The sequence below is a fragment of the Gopherus flavomarginatus genome, chromosome 10 (genome assembly GCF_025201925.1).
Source record: "Gopherus flavomarginatus isolate rGopFla2 chromosome 10, rGopFla2.mat.asm, whole genome shotgun sequence".
Classification (NCBI taxonomy): domain Eukaryota; kingdom Metazoa; phylum Chordata; order Testudines; family Testudinidae; genus Gopherus; species Gopherus flavomarginatus.
Genome location: NC_066626.1, coordinates 8,124,577 through 8,146,139, shown reverse-complemented (window position 1 = coordinate 8,146,139; position 21,563 = coordinate 8,124,577). Strand labels below are relative to the sequence as shown.

General features: G+C 46.9%; 1 protein-coding gene across 12 annotated transcripts in view; it reads right to left on the bottom strand.

Moving 5' to 3' along the window:
- Positions 1–21,563, bottom strand: part of MLPH (melanophilin) — a 90,600-nt gene that overhangs the window by 15,033 nt on the left and 54,004 nt on the right. For 9 of the 12 annotated variants that reach the window (XM_050916527.1, XM_050916528.1, XM_050916522.1 and 6 more), the window contains 2 exons: positions 14,034–14,117; positions 11,306–11,494 (listed from right to left, as the gene is read on the bottom strand). In XM_050916527.1, coding sequence (XP_050772484.1) covers positions 11,306–11,494; positions 14,034–14,117 — 273 coding nt within the window. The remainder of the gene's footprint in view (positions 1–11,305; positions 11,495–14,033; positions 14,118–21,563) is intronic. The other 3 variants (XM_050916526.1, XM_050916529.1, XM_050916531.1) reach the window with 1 other exon arrangement.

Here is a 21,563-nt window from a genome sequence, read left to right as displayed (position 1 = left end):
TCCCATCAGGGCCGGCTCCAGGCACCAACTCAGCAAGCAGGTGCTTGGGGAAGCCAAGGAGAAGAGGCGGCTCATCAGGCTCTTCAGCGGCAATTCGGCAGTGGGTCCCTCGGTCCCTTTGGGAGGGAAGGACTTGCCGCCGAATTGCCGCTGAAGAAGAAAGTGGTGCCGTCGAGCTGTCCCTGATTGCGATCGCAGCTTTTTTTTTTTTTTTTTGCTGCTTGGGGCAGCAAAAACCCTGGAGCCGGCCCTGGCCTCCATGCTTTGCTGAATGATCCCATCATCTTATTACTGCAAACAGTCTCTCCTCCCGTATCCACGGCTCCGTCTTGCTGTCCCTGTACTGTGTAATGTGTGAAGTTAGAGAGAACGCTCTCCAAGGCAGGAAGCCTTGCACTGGAAGGCGCCTAGTACAGGGTAAAATAAATTCAAGTACTAAGAATCCAACCAGGGACTAGAAACCTGCCATGTGCTCGAGGTGTGAAAAATCCGAGTGTTGTGTATTTCTAACTAACTGCAATTACCCACCCCAGCGATTCGGTAAATCGTTTCAGTGTGTCACTGACCATCACAATCTGTTGGTGGACAATTAAAAACCGCTCAGAGAAGTTACTTTACAAACACTAATTAATGCTTGGAACGTCCGGGGGCCGGAGATGGGAGAGGGGAAATGACTTGCCCAGAGTGGCAGTATTACTCGGGAGTGGGCAGCTCCCACCTCTGCAATCTGGCTCGCACCCTCTTCCTGTTGCCTGTGAACAACCTCATTGAGGGTGAGTACGAGCCCCCGATGGTTTTAGACGGCACCGAAGGTCCATGGCTGGATTCTCTCTTTGTGGGGAAGAATTCAAAGATGGAAGCTGATGTGAAGGGTCCCATTGTCACTGGGATGTAGCATTTCATTCAGAAACAAGCAGCACCGTGGTATTTCGGAGAAAGTTTTGCCTTTTGTAGCTGTATTTTTATGATCAAACTCTCTGATGAATGAACGAAACACACAGTATAAAAACTATTCCCAAACTCAAAAGCAAAATCCACCAGCCCAGACCTCACTTTGCCCACTAAAGCTTACAACACTATCTACCAAGGTCAAAAGAAATGACTTGGAGGTTTAACAGTTCCACCCCCAGTCAAGTGATCCATTTCCAATACACTACAACAATACTATACAGCATTACTTACAACAAAACACTGCATGGGAGACACTATGCAAGAGTGACCAGCCAAACTTACCAGCTCACTTGCATAAACCTACACAATCATATTAGCAACAGACCAATCACTCCATTCCTGTTCATAAAAACATTCTCCCACCCCACTGCCACACCGCACTATAAATTGCATAGAACCCGAACAGAACGTACTCCATGAGCCCTCTTCAAGCTTTACTACACATCGATCCAAACCCCACTGTCGTTTTAACGGAAAGACTCAAGTTGACTCCAAAGGGCTTTGGATCAGGCCCTTACAAGTATAACGTCAGTGATATCCACCCAACAGCACCCTTGGTAAGGGGTGAAGGAATGACATTTTAATTCAGACTTTCCCCTACCACAGAATCGATCAAGGGACTAATAGTTAAACAGAGGTGGTGTAAAATGGCCACTGGATAGGAGACTTGTGTCAAACCATCAAAGCTAGGCTCCTCTCCTGAGGGCTTGGGCACACCCAGCGGAGGGGTGTGTGTGTATGTTAGTTACACCTGGTGGGATATGAAGTAGTAGATGGTTGAGGCCTATGACAGGGAGATTTTCCCTGTCTAAAATGGTGGGTCAGATCCTCATTTGCAGATGAGAAGTGCTTGGGCCAGCTTAGGGGTAGTGGAGCAAAGATGGCTTAAGAGCTGTTCTGACAGCTGGGGATTGCCCGGGTCAATGTGCTTTTTCCCCCAGCACTGGTTGGAGGGGAGTGTAGGAACAGCTATGGTGGTTCCATCCCAGCCCAGGAGCCTGCTACGCTGGGTTATCCTCCTGAGGGTAGCTCAGGAAGCCATACAGTGCTGCTGACACACCAGAGAAGCTGATGCTGCACATGCTTTAAGACCTTTTAAATGTGTCATTGATCACTTATAACATATTAAAGTGGATAACAGGCTGCCTTTCTCTGACCTCTATGCCCTGTCTCAATGGCCCCAGCCTCCTGTACAATCATCACTCCTCATCAACCTGTCATTCTCCTGAAGGAACCCCTCCTCCCACCTTTCCCAGAGCTCCCCTCCTCCCAGTGTGAGAGTGGACAACTTAGTAAAACATGCACAAGGGGGTTCAATATTGGTTGGAGGCAGTGGGCCAGTGTGACAGAATACATCCTACACGCTAGTGGAATAATCTTTGTACAAACTGTGCCTTCTGAGATACTATTTGAAAACTCGTAATTTGCTGGTCAATATTGTCCTGATAAAATACATGTGACAACACTGTATGTGAAGTTAGAAGATTCCACTGTATGGTGTTCTTAACACATCTTCCAAACTGAGGCTGACAAACAGACCTGTCTCAAACAAAGGAATGTGTGCCCTGCTTAATTTGTATGTAAGCAGTAAACAGTCATATCAAGCAGGAAGGGAAACAAAAGATGCTCCAACGGGTGAGGAAAAAGCAGCAGGGGACATCTTTCCCTATAGACTTTGTCTCCTGAATCTCAGCTGGAAATGTTTTCCAAGAGGAGGCCTGACACTTTAAAAAGGAAGGAAAAACACCCCAAGGCATCCCCTCCTCTCTCTCTCTCTCTCCATCAATTCACTGCACCAGAAGGGACAAAGGGAGCAGCACTGAACTGGAGAAGGGGCCCTGACCTAAGCAGTTTGGTCAGTAAGACTGCTGAAGGCACATGGTGAGAAAACCTTTCTTTGAATTTAAGATAGTTTGTTAAGTTAGGCACCAGCTGTGTTTAACCTTTATTTTTCATGTAACCATTTCTGACTGTTATGCCTCATGACTTGTACTCACTTAGCATCCCTATCTTTGCAGTTAATAAACATTTTCTTATTGTTTTATCAAATCCAGTGTGTTTGAACTGAAGTGTCTGGAAAACTCCATTTGGAGTGGTATTATTTCTATGAAAGCAATAATGGACTTGATACGAATTTGTACTGTCCAGGAGAGGGCTGGGCAGTACAGGACACTCAGTTCTGGAGGGAAATCTAAGACTTGGAGCGTGCTAGGGTCACCCTGCAGCACAACCAAGAGCCAGAGTGTGCCTGGCTGGCTGCAGCACACACCCAAACGTTACTGGGAGTGACTTGCATGCTGGAGGCTGTTTGTGAACAGTCCAGAGAGAGGCTACAGCAGCAAAGCCATGCAAAGGGCACCCCAGGTTAGAGGGCAGGCATGACACAGCTACTCATTAGCCTGGATTGCGCCCTGGGGCTGTCACAGAAAGATCTAGCTGTACCAGTGAGGAATGGAAAGTCTCAGGGGGAAGGGGCGTTGGTTGTAGTCTATTAGAAACACGGCGCTTGGAGACGACAAAGAGTTGAGAGTTCATCTCCTCTGCCTTTCTCGCACCAGTCTAGAGGGGTGCTCTCCCCCTCCCTCTCATATTGTGCACAGCCTGGGGACAGCCGGGCGGGTGGGGGAGCGACTCCTCTGACATCTGATTCTCAAGGCCTCTGGGGTCAGGACTCTCGGTTTAAAATCTTTAACTCTTATGACTCCAGAGCAAGGGGCTGTAGCCTCCCTGGGCATTATGCTATGCCCCGTAAGCCCTGCCGATGAACAGCAGGGAGCCTTATGATTTCTTCAAGTTTTCGACAGGCTTCGCTCACCTCCTTCCCATCTCTCCGCCCTGCAGGGAGCAGAGAAGCAGCCTCACCCTGGCCCTCTCCACTCAAGGACTCCTGCCCAGCTCTCAGCACTGTGGCTGTGATGTCACACAAAACCAGAGCCAACGACCTCTGTGAACGCCACACGCAGCCAATGAAAAAATGTACGTTAGCACATATGCGCACACACAACAGCCCAAACGGGGGAGAGGGGGTGACAGAGGACGAGGAGCTGTAATTAAAGGGCTCCCATTGTTCCTTGAGGGCTCTCAGCCGGAGATAGAAGTGGCTCTTATGGAGCGCTTTGATCTCAGATCAGACTTCGTCGAGTACAGCTGAGACAAAGAACCATCTCAGAACGCCATTAGCCGGCAGCCTGCACATAACTACAGGCTCCAGGAGCATGCTTCAAGAGGGCAGCTCGTGCCCTTACAGATTATTTGTACAGCACCTAGCATAAAAGGCCTTCAATCTGAGCTGGGATTTCTAGGAGTTGCATACTGCAAATAATCAGGCTATTTGTTTTGCTTGCTGTGGTACTTAATCTACTCAATCTTACTGCAATCCCTCCCACCACTGCAGCTGGAAACACTCAAAGCCATTCAGCCCAGTTAGACAAATGCAACCAAGCAGAATTTGGTTCAGGGCTTTGGTGGCTGTTGAACCAAAGGGAAGCCGTTGAACCAGCTTTCTGATCACAGCCACAGCCCTTCCCTCGTGGTTTTCACTTCCTCACACCACTCCCTCATTTTGGAAAGGCAGAAACAACTGCTGGGAGCTGCTCACTCCACTGGGGCCAGCCTAGCTCAGCCACCCAGTCTACAAACACTTACACGAGAGGTTAACGGCGGTAAATGCAGCAGCTGAGTTAGGGTTGTGAAACAGGGAAGTCCTCATCCACCCAGGTGCCAGTGGGGCGCACTGCTGCTAACATAGCTCTGGTAGCAAGGGAAACAGGACTTTGCAAATGGTTTTGGGGGAGTTCCATAGAACTGTGGTTGTGAAAATAAAAAAAGAGAGAGAGAGAGAGAGAGAGAGAGAGAGAGAAGCAGGCTTGCCATTCCCTTTCTTTCACCGTCTCCCCTCACAAGGGGTTATTACTATTATTGCATTTAGGAGTCCCAGTCACAAATGGGGGCCTGTTTGTGTTAGGCGCTGACAGAGCAATGCACAACGAGAACAGTAAGGCTTCTTTAAACTCTGGGGATGCTACATGAAGAAGTCGTCGAATCCGAGAAGCCCGTTTCAAATTGTTACTGGCAGCACGTTGTCCCGCACTGTAAAGATCCGTCTAAGGATGTTCCCAGATTCCACTCAAGAGGAGGAAAGTGACCTCCCGGGCTGGCTAGGGTTAAATCAATACAGGGCAAATTCATAAACAAAACTCTGTGGTGTATCTGAGCGAAAGCCCAGCCCTGAACTCTGCAGGTTGGAAACGTCAAGCTGACCCTTGTATACGTAAGGGATCAAACCAACCCTCCACCACCCCAAGACCCAAACACCCCCCAGACGCTGCACATCTCTAGGCAGGACAGTTAGAGAGAGAGAGTTCCTTTTGCCTAGTTCACAGTGCCTGTGTGTGAGGATATGAACCCTGGCAGAGTGGGAAGGAGAGGGAGGAAAGTTATAGCGGTTTATATCTGCAATATACCATGCTTCCCTCTAACTACCGCAGGCTTAGCGTGGGCCAGTGCATGGACAGGAGAGCTTCAAAGGCAGCAAAGGTACTGCAGGGCGTGCTGTGCCTCTCTCTGAGTTGGCACTGAACTCAGAACAGTGTTGGAGATGTCAGGAGGAATCCAGCTCTCAGGCATGTAACCCAGATGTCCTGCCTACCTCCTGCCTCTACGGACTCACCTTGTAGGTATGGCTGATGTTTTTCAGTGCCATGCAGCATTGAACAGCTGCTGTGCCCCAGCCTCGTAGTGGACGTGCAGGTTGCACATAAATGCGCACAGTGCTTTGGGGCGAGCGGTGACTGGGAGGACCTTGACAATCATCACTGGGAAGTCTTTAACCTGACTACAATGCGTCTGGCTACTCTGTTCTCTGGCTAGAGGGGCTTTGTTTTTGCATGGGAGGTGCTCTGGATCAGACATACCCCTGTGCAGAGACACCGCACGCAGCGGGAGGCCGGCCAATGGAGGTGGCTGTGAGCGACCACACAAAGCGGGCAGAAAACCTGCTCTCCCAGCACAGCCCCAAGAAGTGGGTGGTGCTGGCTAGGAAGGGGGCGCGGCCAAGTGGCTATCAGCACATTCACCCAGCCGCCTTCAATGGCAGGTCTCCTATGGTGCCCCAGTGGATTTTAAAGCTCTCCCCCTCCCCCTGAGGAAGGGCACGTGGCAACAATATTGTCTATACTCCCCACTCTAGCGTAAGCATCCTCCCTGGCACAGGCAGGTGTCACCCACACCTCCCTGCAGCAAGTGCAGTGCCTTGAAGCCTGGTAAACACAGGGCTGGGTCCTGGGTGGAGCTTCATTCCAAATAGTTGAGTTGGCACTGCCAGCTGTCCGGCACCGGTTTGGAAAACGCTGGGTTGGATTAACGGCTGGGCCTTGTGTATTTTGGTGGGCAGGCCTGTCGCTAAACCAGACAATGGCAAAGAGGAAGGATGGGCATTTGGATAAGGTGGTGGGCTGGGATTCAGGAGAGCTGAGGTCAGTGGCGAGCTCTGCCATAGACTCCCTGGGTGAAGTGTTTAGGGCAGGATTTGAAGGGAGCAGAGTTAGGCCCATCCAAAGTGCTTTTGAAAATCCTGCTCATCACTCTCTCTGCTTCAGTTTCCCCATCTGTAAAATGGGGATGATCCTTGCTTGCTGGCTGATCTGTTCAGACTGTAGATTCTTTGAGGCTGGGATGTTCTCTCACTATGTGCATGTCCAGCACCTAGCGCAACGGGGCCCCGATCTCAGGCAGGGCCTCTGGGCGCTACTGGAACACAAATCATTCATAACAGAGATGGCTGTGGCCCAGCTTTAGAGGCCAGTCCCAATGCTTTGCCTCTCCTCCTTGTGTGGCCTAAGAAGAAAAGTCTTCATTACTTGCATAACCCATGAAATTCATGCAAACGTGCTTCTGCTGCGGCCCCTTCCCAGCCACCCCAGGAAGCTGACACTTGTATCAGGCTGTTTACTTATCTTGCCTCTACTTTCCATTTGAGATATCTGCTTCTCAACAGGCAGCCCAGAGAAGTGGGCGGCTGTTATTTCCGGGACGGATTCCCGGGGCTGAATGCTCCCTTCCCGTCCTCTAGCCCAGCTGTGTTCCTTAATGCTACACACCCCTGATTTATCAGGCCACAGCTGCTCTTGGTGGGCAGCCTTGACAAGCTGCAGAAAATGTTTCTTTTTCTGCCTCTTTCCCTGCGTCGTCTTGGCTGTATCCTAGGGTAGTGCTGATCTTACTAACTGGTCTGTTCTAATGCTGCAGAGAGAGAGTGCTTAGCATCTAATTGCAACATACGGCTTCATGGTACCATGGGTCTGATCCTGGATATCAATATTGTCCAGATTCTGTGGGGATAGGAAAAGGCATATTATTTCAGCACCGCCAAAACCTAGGAGCAACCCTTCTCAGGAGTATTATCAGAGCTGTATGATAAAGCTTGTACCATGCCCACCTGTTTCTGGATCAAGCTAGTCAGCCCTGTATTTTGATACATTTAAAAACAGTAAAAAGAAAGACACCATTCTACTCCCTATTGATAACTTCCTAGATACCATGGTGATAGACGCAATATGAACACCATGGGCAGAGACAAACAAGTGTGTTTACAAGGTAACACCCTAGACAAACATGTTTCCTGGCACAGTATTTAGTAAGGAGGTGGCTAACTCTGTCCATTTGATATTTTGTGGTGTACCTGTGGGCAGAAACAGAAATCTGTCTTTTCCAAGTTGCTTTTCACAGAAAAAGGAATCTGTTTTTATGACAGTTCCTTCCTTTTGTGAGGCTTTCCCTGAGCAGACATGGAGTCGACTAAAAAACCCAGATCCAATCTTTAGGAGTATTGGAAATGCAAATCTGGATCAGAATTTTGCAAGTGGCCCCATTGTCTTTAGCATGGATTGAATCAAAACCGTGATGGAGACTCATCAAGATTTTGGGGTGTTTTGAGTCCAGATCTAAATGGTGCAGCTTGAGATCAAGTTTGTTCTTGGACACAGAGTTTTCTAACAAGAAGCATTTTCTGAATATCTGTAATGACCGTCGGGGCAATAAAAAGCACAGGCTCTGTATCTGCTACTGCCCTGTTTGTCGACCAAGCAGAACTGCAAAGCTTCCTGGGATACCTGGACTCTAAGCATGCAGCCAAATTCTACTCTACAGCCAGATTCTCTCTGTCTAGCCACTTTGTGCTCCTGGATCTGGTCTGACTGAGCCACCTGAGAATTCCTTTGCAAAGGGGAGCTCTCAGGTAGCTTCTATGCCAACGGACCCCCCCTTACTCCCAAGTGCAGAGCGTATGTTGGGGCTGGGATGCGCTTGTGTTTGCCAATTCATGACTGGGGTTTGGTCTTATGAGATCGTAGCCAGCTGACATAAAGTTAGAGCAGACCCAAAGTTGCTCTTATTTATACAAATGGACCCAGGCCAGTGCAGATGCACCACGAGAATCTGGGAGGTGCAACCTGATCCCTGAAGAGAGAATGTGGGACTCTGTTAAGTAGTTTTCTGGCAAAGAGCCGTTCAGCGAGGGTACAGCATATTGCTGGGGGATTGTGAAGAAGAGAACAGCAAGCTGTACCCCAAGGAGTGCATGCAGTAATCATGTGACATGTCCCTAGAATTTAACTTCAGCTCTGGGCTGGGAGACAGATCTTCCCCTAGCACACACACACAAACTCAGCCCAGGCGCCCCGTACGGCCGCTCGCCACGGCTCTGAGTCATTTACATCTCCGCAGCCAAGGGTCTTCTTGCCGGATTCAGATGAACAAAGAGAAAAAGGCCTCATGGAGAAATAAAAGACTCTCCGATCACGCAGATGAAAGCTGCTTTGCACAAGCAGTTACGTGCAACACAGCCCAGCCTCGCTCCTTTGAGAGTGAAGCTGCTCATTAAAAGGAGAAGTGTCAAAGTGCACAACAACAACACAGACAGCCAGACAAAGGAACCATTAAAACCCAAAGGAATTCTGACCTCTCTGCTTTGTTCTAATGGAACACCTCAGAAGGGAAGAACAACTTGTGCAAGGCCTGCAGAATACACAAGGCACAAGCTCTTTCTTCCTTTAATTAATATTTGACTCACTTCCATCCTTTATGGGTTGTCATCAACTACTCATCACCAGAGCTGTCGATACAGACCAACTGAGTCATACAATTTAGGGATAAAAAAGACCTGTGAGCTCATCTCTTTGAAAAGGGACTGAGAGCAGAGGTTCTAGTGTATTAACAGCGCAGAACGCCTCTGTCTGCCGGGGCTTTTCAGCTTAATAAGAACACCAAGTGAATGACCCTCCTCCTGCAGAGTAGGCCTGGAGACCTCTGTATCTGGTGGGTTAAACCAGTAAGCGTCTCTGCACTGCCCTGGCTCCAGTGCTGAATGGAACAGCTACTTCCTAGGTGTAAAAACGTGATTCCAGTCCACGAAAGTTCAATACACCACACAGGACAAGGAAGGATTTATTGCAAAACCAGTCTGGGGCTTTTCATCACTGAGGTACCCCTGTACCACGTACACTGCCAGGCCAACACGGGGGCCTGAGCCCAGCGCAGGGTGGGCTGGACACTGGGTAATTCCCTATGAGGGCTCCTAGCTAGTCTAGGCAGGCCTTCCTGAAGACTGGAGGATCTACTCAGCAGCAGGTCCTCAGGCTCTGCCCAGCCACCAGCCCTTCACCTGCTCTTCAGGAAGCAGAGATGGAGCAGGGCTGTTGCACACAGGATCCCTGCATCCAGCTCGATTGCCCAGCGGAACCTCTGCTTTAGGAGCATCTGCACCACCATGGAGGGGCCTGGATTTGCTCTCAGTAACACTGAGTGTCCCTACTGAGATGGCACCAACCGTGTCTGGGGCTCCAGTTCTTTCACTTGCAGTGCAGGACACAACACAGCAAGAGACGCCAAATGTGCGGGTAACCCTGCTCCCTTTTTCAGTCTGATGGCAGAATCTGCTTGGGACTCTGGGAAGGGCTGCTACAGGAGGAGGGGATGGGAGAAGTGGGGCTATGTCCCCGGAGGCTGCTCAGGAGACATTTACACTTCAAAAAACCACCCCACAGCAGCAAGTCTCAGAGCCCGGGTCAACGATTCAGACTCGCACTGTGGGCTAACCAGAGCAGCGAACACGTCCCTGTGCAAGCTGGAATCTGGGCTCCGAGACCCTCTCCCATCACCAGTTTTCAGTGCCCGGGCTCCAGCCCGAGTGGGATACCTACACTGCTCTTTGTAGTCCCACAGCGGGAGCCCAAGTCAGTTGACTCGGGCTCTGAGACTCGCTGCTGTGGGTTGTTTTCTTTGTTTCCTGTGCAGACGTACCCCGAGCCCAGCGGGTTAGCACAGGCCCAGCTGACAGAAGTTCCTGAGTTCTAGCCCCTCCGGCACTTCCCTGACGTAGCCCTGCCTGCTTACAGAGCGCCTGACAGCTATTACTGAGCCAGACCTCAGACCAGACCCCCGCCCCAGCCCTTACTGCAACAGCACCTCACTGACGCCCAGCCCCCTGGCCAGGGCAGAGTGCTGGCATTATCTTACACAGGGAAACCCCTCTGGGTTTGCAGGAGTGGCTGCTGCTGGGGAGAGCAGCTCCCTCTTCCCAAGCCACGATCCCTGATGCTGCAGAAATCTAAATGAACATCATAGGGAGAGGCCTCCAATGAACTGAGGTTCTCCACTGTGCACGCACACAAAACGGTGAGCAAATCTTCCATATTTTCACCCGTCTTCTGCATTAAAGGCAAGGGGCAGGATTTCACCATTATACATTCCCCTGCCCCCAAAGAAGTGGGGAGGGCTTTGTACTCTCTGCACTAGCACTTTAGCAAAGCGTTTGCTGTTCCCAGCAGCCCAGACAAATGTCTCTGTTGAGTAGAAAGTGTGCACACTCTTTGGTGTCCTATTAGACTTAGGGAGGGGAAAAATGCAGGTAGTTTCCTGGCTTCAGTTGTGAGAATGGTTTCCCTGAAATGCAGGCTAGGGGATTTGTGGGTTGGTTTATGAACCACCCTCAGTCATGGGTTCTCAACTTGGGGCCCATGGACGGATTGGGACCACCTTGCACTTCCCTTATTGCTAAATGGGAGAGGGAAGCGCACGCGCGTGTGTGTGTGTGTGTGTGTGTGTGTTCGTTCCAGTATGGTAGAGATTGAGAACAATTGCTCTAGTCCCCAGTGTAAGCATCCAGTCAGGGTGAAAAGGCAAAGATCTTAGGTACTAACATCGAGTGCCCAGGATGGGGTGTAGGAAAAGCCAATAGGTACTTGACTGTGGTGCAGTTACAGGATGTTAAGAGCAGAGGGAGGAGTAGGAACATAAATGGAAACATTGAGAATGGCGTGAGAACGGTACTGAGTTTAGAGGGTAGGACGCATGCTACCTTCTGAGCATCACTGGGTGGGTCACTGCTGGAGGAGCTCAATTTGGGTTTTGGTTCATCCTTTTTCTTTTCCTCCTCTTCCTCAGAAGAAACTCCTTTGTCGCTGATGTTGCTGGCTAACTCCTCCAGCTTCCTCTTCAGTTCCTCCTCTTCCACATCAGGATCAGTGTGGGACTCAGGGGCCGGAGACTAGAGGTAGAAAAGCAAGCAATTCTCAGTCTGTTGGTGTTCGTGCAATTGGAATGTTGTTGGTATCTTAAGGCTTCCCGGGACATGCCTATGCTAGCAAAAAGATAAAAGAGAGGGTTTATTTGGTCATCTATTAGGTCAAATGTAATGCAATGCTCTTGGGTGGATTGTCGGTAGCAGAATTCAAACCCAGGACCTCTGGATCTAAAACAATAAACTTCTACCTGAGTTGGCTGTACAGACTCAAATATCCATGGGATCCAACCACTAGGGTGGGAGAGAGAGCCACACTCCGTGGAGGTGGGTTATGTAATCACCACTTAGGAGCTACCACTCATCTTCTCAAACATCTGGACCCTGGAGTCTTTCAGCCCACGGACCTGCATGAGATTCCATGTGTGGTATGACTCCATGTCAGATTTCACGTGTAGGATGGATGACTCAGGGGCAAACTATCTTCATGCAGTTTAAAGCCACATAACAAATACAAGCTGGAGCACACAAGCGGCAGGTTGTATCCCACAATAAGTTAGCTTGATCTGAGAATCCAGACTGAGAAGCACATAGTGCTATGAGATCCTGAGCTGGGCAGTCACCAGCCTAGTCACTTGGAGCAGCCTGTCCTAAAGAACTGACCTCTGAACAAAATTTTCTGGTTGAAAATTTTCCATCAAAACTTTTGACAGAAATTGAGTTTTTGACTAATCTCCTGCAGAAGATTCTGATTTTTTTGTAAAAAAACTGATTATTTTTGCCGAAACCCAAATTCTGAAATACGATGCTGTCACTAGATGCAGCATGGCCACAGGCTCCCATGATGCACTGCTTCCCTTCTGCAAGAGGGAAGAGTGTGGTGCATCATGGAAGATTAGTCTGGCCGGGGAGCCTGGCCTATCGAAGAGCATAGGAGCATGAGGAACACAAGCTACAACTCCCATGATGTCTTCTGGCAGCATTTCCAACTGAATCAAAATATTTCAGTTTTTTACCAAAATATTTTGGTATTCAAATTTGTGCTGAAAAAAAAAAATCAAAATTTTCAACCAAGGAAAAACAAAAATCAAAAGATCAACCCAGCAGAGCTAGTTGAACAATGGTAAGTAATTTTCTTTGCTCCAGAGAGGCACTGCATTTAAATCTTGGATCCTAATACCTCTAAATTTTGATGACATTTGGATCTGGAGCAAGCATCAAACTTTTCAGCTTGAACCCATCTTTAATTTTAACCAGGGAAAAATTACCCTCCATTTAAGCCAGACCTGCATGAATCTTCAAAATTGTTTTTGTCCCTTCTACTGAGCTATCAAATGTCATATCAATTAACTGCACGATCCCATGTAAAGGAAGCAAAATGCGTAAATATTCTACAATTGGAAACTCAAATTAGCATTAAGTGACCTACCGATATACCAGCTGATTCAATGTCACAATAGAATTTAAAATTAAATTGATCTTCCTTGATGGCCATCAAAACAAGGACAATAATAATGGAAAAGACAAATGTCCTTCTCAATTAGAAACTGCTACTCACAACACACTGATTATTACATTTAATGTAGCTATTGATTCCTGTGTCGTAACCCCAGAATTCTCATCCATTCAGGAAGCATTTACAAACATATAGGAACATTGCTTAGACCAGTATAAATAAAACAAACAGTCTTGTTCGTGCAGAGAAAGGACTGAAGGAGCTAATTTGAGCACCTGTCAGAACACCCCGGCACGCTAGATAACCATTCATTTTCCATTACATTCAGTTTTCCGATGAGGCTCACAAGCTGGAAAATGACAAGGGTCTAAAAGGTTAAAATAAATGGTTAAAAAGAGGAATCATCTGCCATTTGAAAATCAGATTAGCTTTCACGCAGCTCCAGGACCTTTCTATCAATCGAAAGATGCACACTCACCAACCAGTGCTGTGCCCTCCTGGGCAGAAAGTTCTGTTCCTCTTTCAGGAAGCTCCAGAGAGACTGAAGCTTGTGGCAGGTGCTGGGTCCCGGTGTACATTTAGGGAGGGACAGAACTAAGCACCTTGGGAGTTGGGTTATATGTTAGTCTGTCTATTGGTGCAAACAAAATCCGAGTATTTAAACAAACTACTTCATCCCTGTCTTTTAGCCACCACTTCTGTGGCATGCAGGGCTCCGTGACTTACTGGGTGTGTCTACACTGCAATCGGGAGATGCCAGCACAGCAGGCATACAGCGTTAGCTTTAATCAAGCTAGAACGGGTGTAGAAGAATGGCTGGTGGCAAAGCCACCTCCCTATCAACCTGCCTGGAACTCCTGATTGCAGTGCACACATACTCACTGATGCAGCCAGCAGCGCTATCCACCTCCTAGATACACCTTCTGTCAATAGAAGCACCTCTTCTCCCCAATGCTGTGTTGTACAGCAGATTTCTTGTCTACTGCCTGTGTAACTGGGAGCCACGTCTCCTGACGATGCAACGCAAGCTGCTTCAAAGGAGTTTGAGGAGACTGCAAAAGGAAACACTTTCGCCTGTTGTGCATAGCCCCCCCACCTCGGCACTGTTACCTCTTCTGAGTGCACCAAGATTCTTTCTTCCAGACGGTTCAGCATGCGTTCAATAGCTGACATGCGTTTGTTGAGTTCAAATATCTACGGGAGAGGAGAAAGGGATACAGTATAGAACAGGCCCCGCCACCAGTACCAGAATACAGTCCAGGGCAGATCAAATCAACAGAATGGAGAATACGGCAGAGAACAGAGCCCACCACCGGTGACCCCTGGCTAAGCAGGAAATACAGAACAGATCACTAATAGAAAGACAATGGGTGCGTTTTTCCAAAGGGCCTAAGGGAATCCAGAATAGAGCTGGCCACATTTTTCAGCCACAACTTTTTTTTGCAAAGAAAAATGCAGATTTGGGTTGACTGAAACATTTCACAAATTCATGTCAATTTCATCATCTTGTTTTGGTCAACTAGAAAAAATATTGTGGCAAAAATGGAAAAGTTTTGTTTTGAGATGCTCGGTTTGATTTTTCAGTTTGAAATGATTTCCAGTTCCAAATTTCCATTTTATCTAAACGATTTAAACTGTTAAAAAACCAAAACCCCGCTTCAAACCAAACCCCAACTTTTCATTTTAGGTTGAACTCAACGTTTTGAAACGAATTCTTCTTTCAACTTCTCATTTTGACAATTTTTTTTTAAAAGTTGTTTTCGGGTTGGCCTAAACCATTGTCTCCCCTTGAGTTTCCAGAAAATTGCCAGTGAACCAAAACCCCAGTTATTGGCATAGATCTATCTACTCAAGAGTACAAGTCAAGAGGCTTAGTGTAGAATGAGGTCGGAAAAATAATACACCTTTCAAATGCCCTTGGATTTGTTCCATTGAGTCTTCACAGCAAACTTGGATTGGAAATGCCAATATCAGAGAGAGGATAGGGTGGGAGGGCAGCTTGCCTGAGGCAGGGTTTGCCTATTGTCAGTCAGGACATTGGGTGCTCCGTTGTGTTGCCAGTGTTCCCTGAGCCTTTCCATTATTACTGCCCCTGGGCCAGTGAACGGTGTCAGAAAGAAAATCATTTCATGGTCATTAACCCACTGGGTCAGGTTAAAGTCTGGCCTAGGTTCCATTTCCCATTGATAAACCTTTCAGCCGGCTAGCACCACATCAGCCTCTCTCTAATACACCAATGGAAATGCTTGAAAGAAGGTAACTATTCGCCGTGACATTTTTGAATGGAAAACCACACAAAGAAGTGCTTCCTTTGAAATTTTCTGATTTTTCAATTAAATGAAAAATGTTCATTTTTGGTTTTCAAAACCCAAACGTTTTCCAGTTTTATGTATTTAGTTTTAGCTGGTCTGTCCAGTGGAGAAGAGAGGACAGAAAACTCAAAAATTGAAAATCAAAGACAAATACTTTTTGATTTTCAAAGGCCAAAATTAAAATGTTCATTTAATAATAATAATAAAAAAATTGGAACATTTCAAAGGAAACCAATGCTTTCATTAAATAATTACATTTCCTTCTAAAAGCCTTAGGTAGGAAAAAAATGATGAAAACTTTGTCATTTCCATTTAGAACATCTTCTCCACATCATAACCTGTTCTCATCAGATGCATCCTATTCAAAGATGAATGGCCAGAACATGAAACAAGAAAGAGAAACGTGTGCATGTTTGTACCACTTCCTTCTTTCCTTTTCATGTTGCTTTTGTATTTGTTAATAGATGATTAATTAGATCCTCACAAGAACTTGGAGTGGCTGCGTCTGTTTAAAAGAATAAAGTAAGCTCAGTAGATGATTGTAAAAAAACGGGTACTTCAGAGCAGAGTACTGTAATTATCATCCTTTTAGAAAGCCCCTTTAGTAGCAATAAACTCACAGAGAGGCAGTAATCCAATAATTTCTAAAGTCTCAGTAAACACTGTTGGGTCTGATGTGACCAGCGCTTACATCACACCAGGGGCAATAAGCAGGCTTGTAGCAAATTAATCCATTAAAAGAGATGGATATAAGAGATGTACCTGATAGGTAATAGGTAGAAGATAGCTTAAGGTTTAAAGCTGAAATGCAAGAAACCTACAGGCTAAGATATTTAGCTTAGACAAATTAGGCCTTAGGAGATATTTGCTAAATTATAAAGATAAGTTAGCATTAAGTAAATTAATAGTAAACCCACTAAGCTTGTGTCAAGGTCTGTGATATGCTGATGTTTTGAAAATAACTCCTGAGTTTGGATAAAAACATCTATGAGAGCTCAGTAGACGTCACAAGATGACTCTTAGTAGCTGGGATGAAATGTTAAAAACGTCTCTAAGGTGACTTGCCTGTGATTATTGTGATAAAGTGACGTCAAGGGAAACTAACAAGCTCGCCTTTTGGAAATGGGACACCCCAAAAGTACTGGGGTGTGGAAGTTCAAAATAAGGGGTTAAAACTTTCATAAATACATGTGAATGTCAATAGGCGTCATTGTAAAAGCTGTATCCTGGCCTGCCTGCCTTGGGAGATACCATGATGGTGGTGGTGGTGAGGATGATGCCGAGGATGACGACTAAATCTCATTTTTTTCGCAAAGGATGGTATGTGCTGGGCAAATGCTAGACATTCTGTATTGTACTCTCTCTCCTTTGCCAGACTCATGTGTATTGTTGTTTGGTTGGTTAAGAATAGCAATAATTAAAGGAAGAGTACCCATTAATCTCGGTTATGCGTCATTGGGTTCCCCTTCCATTGATAACCTCTGTACTGTAGTCGATCTGGCGGCTGAACTCTCACAGGTTAAAGTAGGTGTAAGCCCTCACCTTGGGGTGTGTAATTAAAGTAACTCATTACTCTACATAAGGCTACAGCTTGACCATCTGCTTTGAGAAGGGAGTCCAGAAGAGAAGGCAAAGCCGCACGTCCTTATGTTAACAATCCAAGTGGTGGTGCTGCTCTGATGAGGCAATACATTGGGTTAGAAAGGTCAGATCACAAAAGAACCCATATATAAATTTATAATGCCAATGAAAGGGATCCTTGGAGATACCAGAGGCTGTTTGTCCAAGCTCTGAAAGTTTTAGTACAAGCTAGCCACAACATGAAGTGAGACTAGGCCCTCATCTACATTGGAGGAGCGGGGGCGAATCGACCTAAGATACGCAACTTCAGCTACGAGAATAGCATAGCAGAAGTCGACATATGTAGGTCGACTTACCGTGGCATCTTCATGGCGCTGTCAACTGCTGCCGCTCCCCCGTTGACTCTGCTTGCGCCTCTCACCGTGGTGGGGTACTGGAGTCAACGGGAAAGTGCTCGGGGATTGATTTATCGCATCTAGATTAGACGCGATAAATCAACCCTGACAGAGCAATCGTTACCCGCCGATCCAGCGGGTAGTGTAGATCTGCCCTGGGTTAGCCTCTACGCTGATGCACTCTCTCCCCGAGAGCAAAACCCTCCCAAGGGCCCAGATTGTGCCCCCAGTTACAGCCACCCCACCCCACGCAGGGCATTGAGGTTACAGGAGTGTAACAAAGCACATTTCAGCCCCAAGCGCTATAGTGGGTCTACTGAGCAATTTCAGTAGTAATACGGTTACACAGAACCACACTGTAAAACTGCAACGACTCAGACAGGCAAGTTGAAGGTACAATCAGATTAGTCCTTAGGCTTTGCCCAATTTATTAGAACCTAGTATATGCAGCACCAGTTAGAATCAGGCTGGTGTGTCCGCCATAAATCTCCATTTGGAGCTGTAATGTTGCTGTATTGGCTGCATGACGAGGGCTGGCAGACAAGTGCTCAGCACAAAAGTTTTTTTAAAACACAAACTAGACAGTAGAGAACAGCTCCTCAGCTGGTGACTTCAATGGAGCTAGGACAATTTGACACCAGCTGAGGACAATTTACACCAATTTATGCTGCCAAATCCTCAATTATCCTCTGAAGGGTCAGGAGACATCTGAAACCTTCCAGAAATTGGGGGTTTGGTTAATTCAGGGACCCCTAAGTTTCTTGTTTGCTTTGCTTTCAGTTGGCATTTGCACATGGTATCAGCTCTTTTCCCTGTATTGGAAACAGGCAACAAGGGTATTATACATACAAGTATCTCAGAAGACCGGTTCATCCATTATGCATCCTTGTCACTTCCGGCCTGATTCAATACCCACTGACTTCCTGGGGTTTTGGACCAGCCCTAAATTGTGCTAACATTCGAAAGATATGAAGAAAGACATTTGAGGAGAAAACCAGGACTAGGAGAATTTTTGGAGGGAAACTGGAGAACCAGTAAATAGTCTGTTATAAAAATAAATTACAATGGTGGTTTCTATTCTTCCTGAAGCCAGTGGGAGTGTTAGCACCAATTTCAATGGGGGAAGGACCGGGCCCTAAACAGGGACCATCTATGTTCATCCATGATTCCAGTGTTGCCAACTCTCATAATCTTTTCATAAATCTCATGATCGCTAATGTTTTTCCTTAAAGCCCCAGCTCCTGGATTCTGGTGATTACATAAGAATCTCTATTTTAAGTTTCTAGTCCTCAGGGAGGCAGAAAAAGCCTGAAAGAGAGTTCCTGCCCTCAAAGACTCAAAAAACCAGAGGCCTAGCAGGAATCCTCCACCCCAACTTCTATTAAGAATCTCGTGATTTTTAAGCCACTGTCATGATTTTGGGGCCCCGATTTATGACTACAATAAGGCACAGTTCTGTTTTGGTTTATTTTACCAGTGAGGGTGATTGACCCCTGGAACAAACTACCCAAAGAAAATTGTGGACTCTCTGTCTCTTGAAGATCTCAGATTAAGACTGGATGCTGTTCTAGAAACAAGTTATGAGGTTTAATACAGGGGTAACTAACTGATTAAATTCTTGGGCCTGTGCTATAAAGGAGATGAGGTGGTTCCTCCTAGCCTTACACTCAATGATTCTATGATTTTTTGAACACTTGGGGTTGGCAATACTTTATGATGGTGTTTCATAGAATTGTAGGACTGGAAGGGACCTTCGAGAGATCATCTAGTCCAGTCCCCTGCACTCGTGGTAGGACTAAGTAGGATCAGCTTTGTAGGATCAACCCAATTATCTGCAAAGGAGTCATCATTACTGTGGGTTTAGGGTTGCCAGGTGTCCAGTTTTTGACCAGAAAGTCTGGTTGAAAAGGGAACCTGGCAGAGTCCAATCAGATGTACTGACTGGACACTAAAAGTCTGGTTACTGTGGGTGGCGGTGGTGGTGGTGGGAGGGGGTAGTGGCAGCTTGTTACCCATCCCTGAAGTGGCAGGTCCCGTGGCAGCATGCACCAGCTTGGGTCGCAGGTGGCCCCTTTGCAGAGCCTGGCTTGCGGGGCTATGGCAGGAGACAGAGTGCAGGGACCCCTGGCTAGTGGGGTAAGGGGCTCTCAGCAGGCATAGAACATTCCCCAGGAGGGAAGGAATGCAAGCTGCCCTGCCAGCCGGTGCTTCCCTATGTCGCACTCTCAGGTAGCTTCAGGGCGGGGAGGATTCGAGAGGGTGGAAAAGGGGGCTGCAGGGCAGGCAGTGCAAAGGGAGGTGGGGGGAGACTGCGTCTTATCTTGCCAGCAGGGCTGCCTGGCTGCTCCTGTGTGGCCGCAGTGCTCTTCTGACCTGCACTCGCAGCCAGCCTGCTGGAGCTGGGATTTGCAAGTCCCTTGGGGCTGCTCATGCTGCAGTTGGGGGGGGAAGCAGCAAGCGAGGGGCGGGGGAGGAGGAGGGAGGCGCAGGGCCTTGGAGGAAGAGAGGGGACAGGGCCTCAGGGGCAAGAGGGGCATCCAGTTTTCAGACATTAGAAAGTTGGCCACTCTATGTTATCAGCAGTGCAGTTAGACTAGGGCATTATGAATAAACGTTAGGACAATATTGCAAGACTCTTACTGATGGGCATTATATTGCTAGATTTCCCAACTGCTATAGGCAGACAAGTTTGACTCCTTTGGCTTAAAGGCTGCCCTGGAGAGCTTTGTCAGTGGTGATCCCGGGTGAGCTTTGTGATACCATCTTATTGCTTTTTCAGGCTAGCCCATTTGTTCTCCAGTATGAAAACTGGTTTTTCCTCATTATCCCTCAGAGGCTTTTTGGCCTGAAAATAATATTTGGTTGAACAATTCTTCCTCTAAAAAACAGAAAGGTGTATTCAAGCAGGTAGAGATGGTTGAAAAACAAGATGCAATTTCTTTGAAAAAACAGTTGTTGAAATTATCAGATCTTTTTTCCCATTGAAATTTGTAGTAATTTTTATGAAGATATTTGCCAAAGTTGCAAGTTTTGTCAAAGATTCTCGGCTAGCTCTACCTAAAAACTGATGCTGTGGGTTGGACCCTAGGATTTGTTTGGTTACAGGGAAGCAGCGTGGCCTAGTAAATCAATCAGGTGGCTGTAAGTCAGGACACCTGGGTGCTACTCCCAGCTTTGCCACTGACCTGCTGGGTGGCCCTTTGGGCAAGTCCCATTGTGCCTCAGTTTCCCATATATAAAATGGGGATCAGGATCCTGCCCTCTTTTTGCTAAGCTGTTTTGAGATCTGCTGAGGAAAAGTGCTACAGAAGAGCTAGAGGTTATTATAATTCACATTTTCTAGTTATTTCCAGAAAAGCTATTTTGTAGTAAATGTGTGGTTTTAGGTTTAAATCTGTCCCTTTTCAATAAATTGTCACACTGATCCAAGAATTGTTTTGAAGTCAATAAGCCAGCGTGGCTGTATATGAACGTGGTATTTGGCCCTACTTGCTCACGGTAACGTGCTATGTTCATTGCATGTGGCTACATGTATTTGATTCATGTTTTATCATTTAATGTAAAATGAAGGCCAGTCAGTAATGGCGATATGCACTGAAGGAATTTAGGAAGAGGAAGGAAAGCACAGTATCGATTAAAACTAGCTTTCAACATGTAAGCCTCAGCTTTAACGCTCCTCGGGTCAGATTGCCCAATTGTTGCCCACTCCTAGATGCCCACTGAGTGCAACTGGTCTTTAGGATGTGCAAAAAACCCAGATACATCCACTTCTTGTAAACGTAGCTTGGAAATTGGCCTGTATGTTAACTGCATGTTGGCTTGTTCAAACACCAATGCGCGCTTTTGTTTAGCGGCTGAGCAAGGTTTTCTGCTGAATCAACCTGCAGTTTTGTAATCTGTTTAAAACCTTCAATTGGGGCGAGGGAGGGAATATCTAATTCCCTCCCCCCCCACCCTAAAATAAGCAACATTTGCAGCTTTCCCCCTTGGTATCACAGATCAAAGGCATGTAACAAGTCAGAGTGACCATTTCCGACTGCCACTGGAACACTCCAAGAGCTACAAAAGAAGAGGATCACAAAGGTGAGCAGCTATTCCACTCCAAGTCTTCATTTGCTCCTAAAGCACTGATCCATTCACGTGAGTAAAGCCTTTTTCAGGTGCATAGGAAACTACAGGCAGCTTATAGAATAAATGGAACAGGCTGGGCTTTTTATTACAGCTAAATGGAGTGTGAAGTAGAACTCCATTTCCTCTTCTTGCTGAATGAAAAAAACGTGGCGGTGAAGAGGATGGAGTGGGGCAATGACGATAGGCACAGCGATGTTCCGGGTAAAAACGGGGACAGAGAC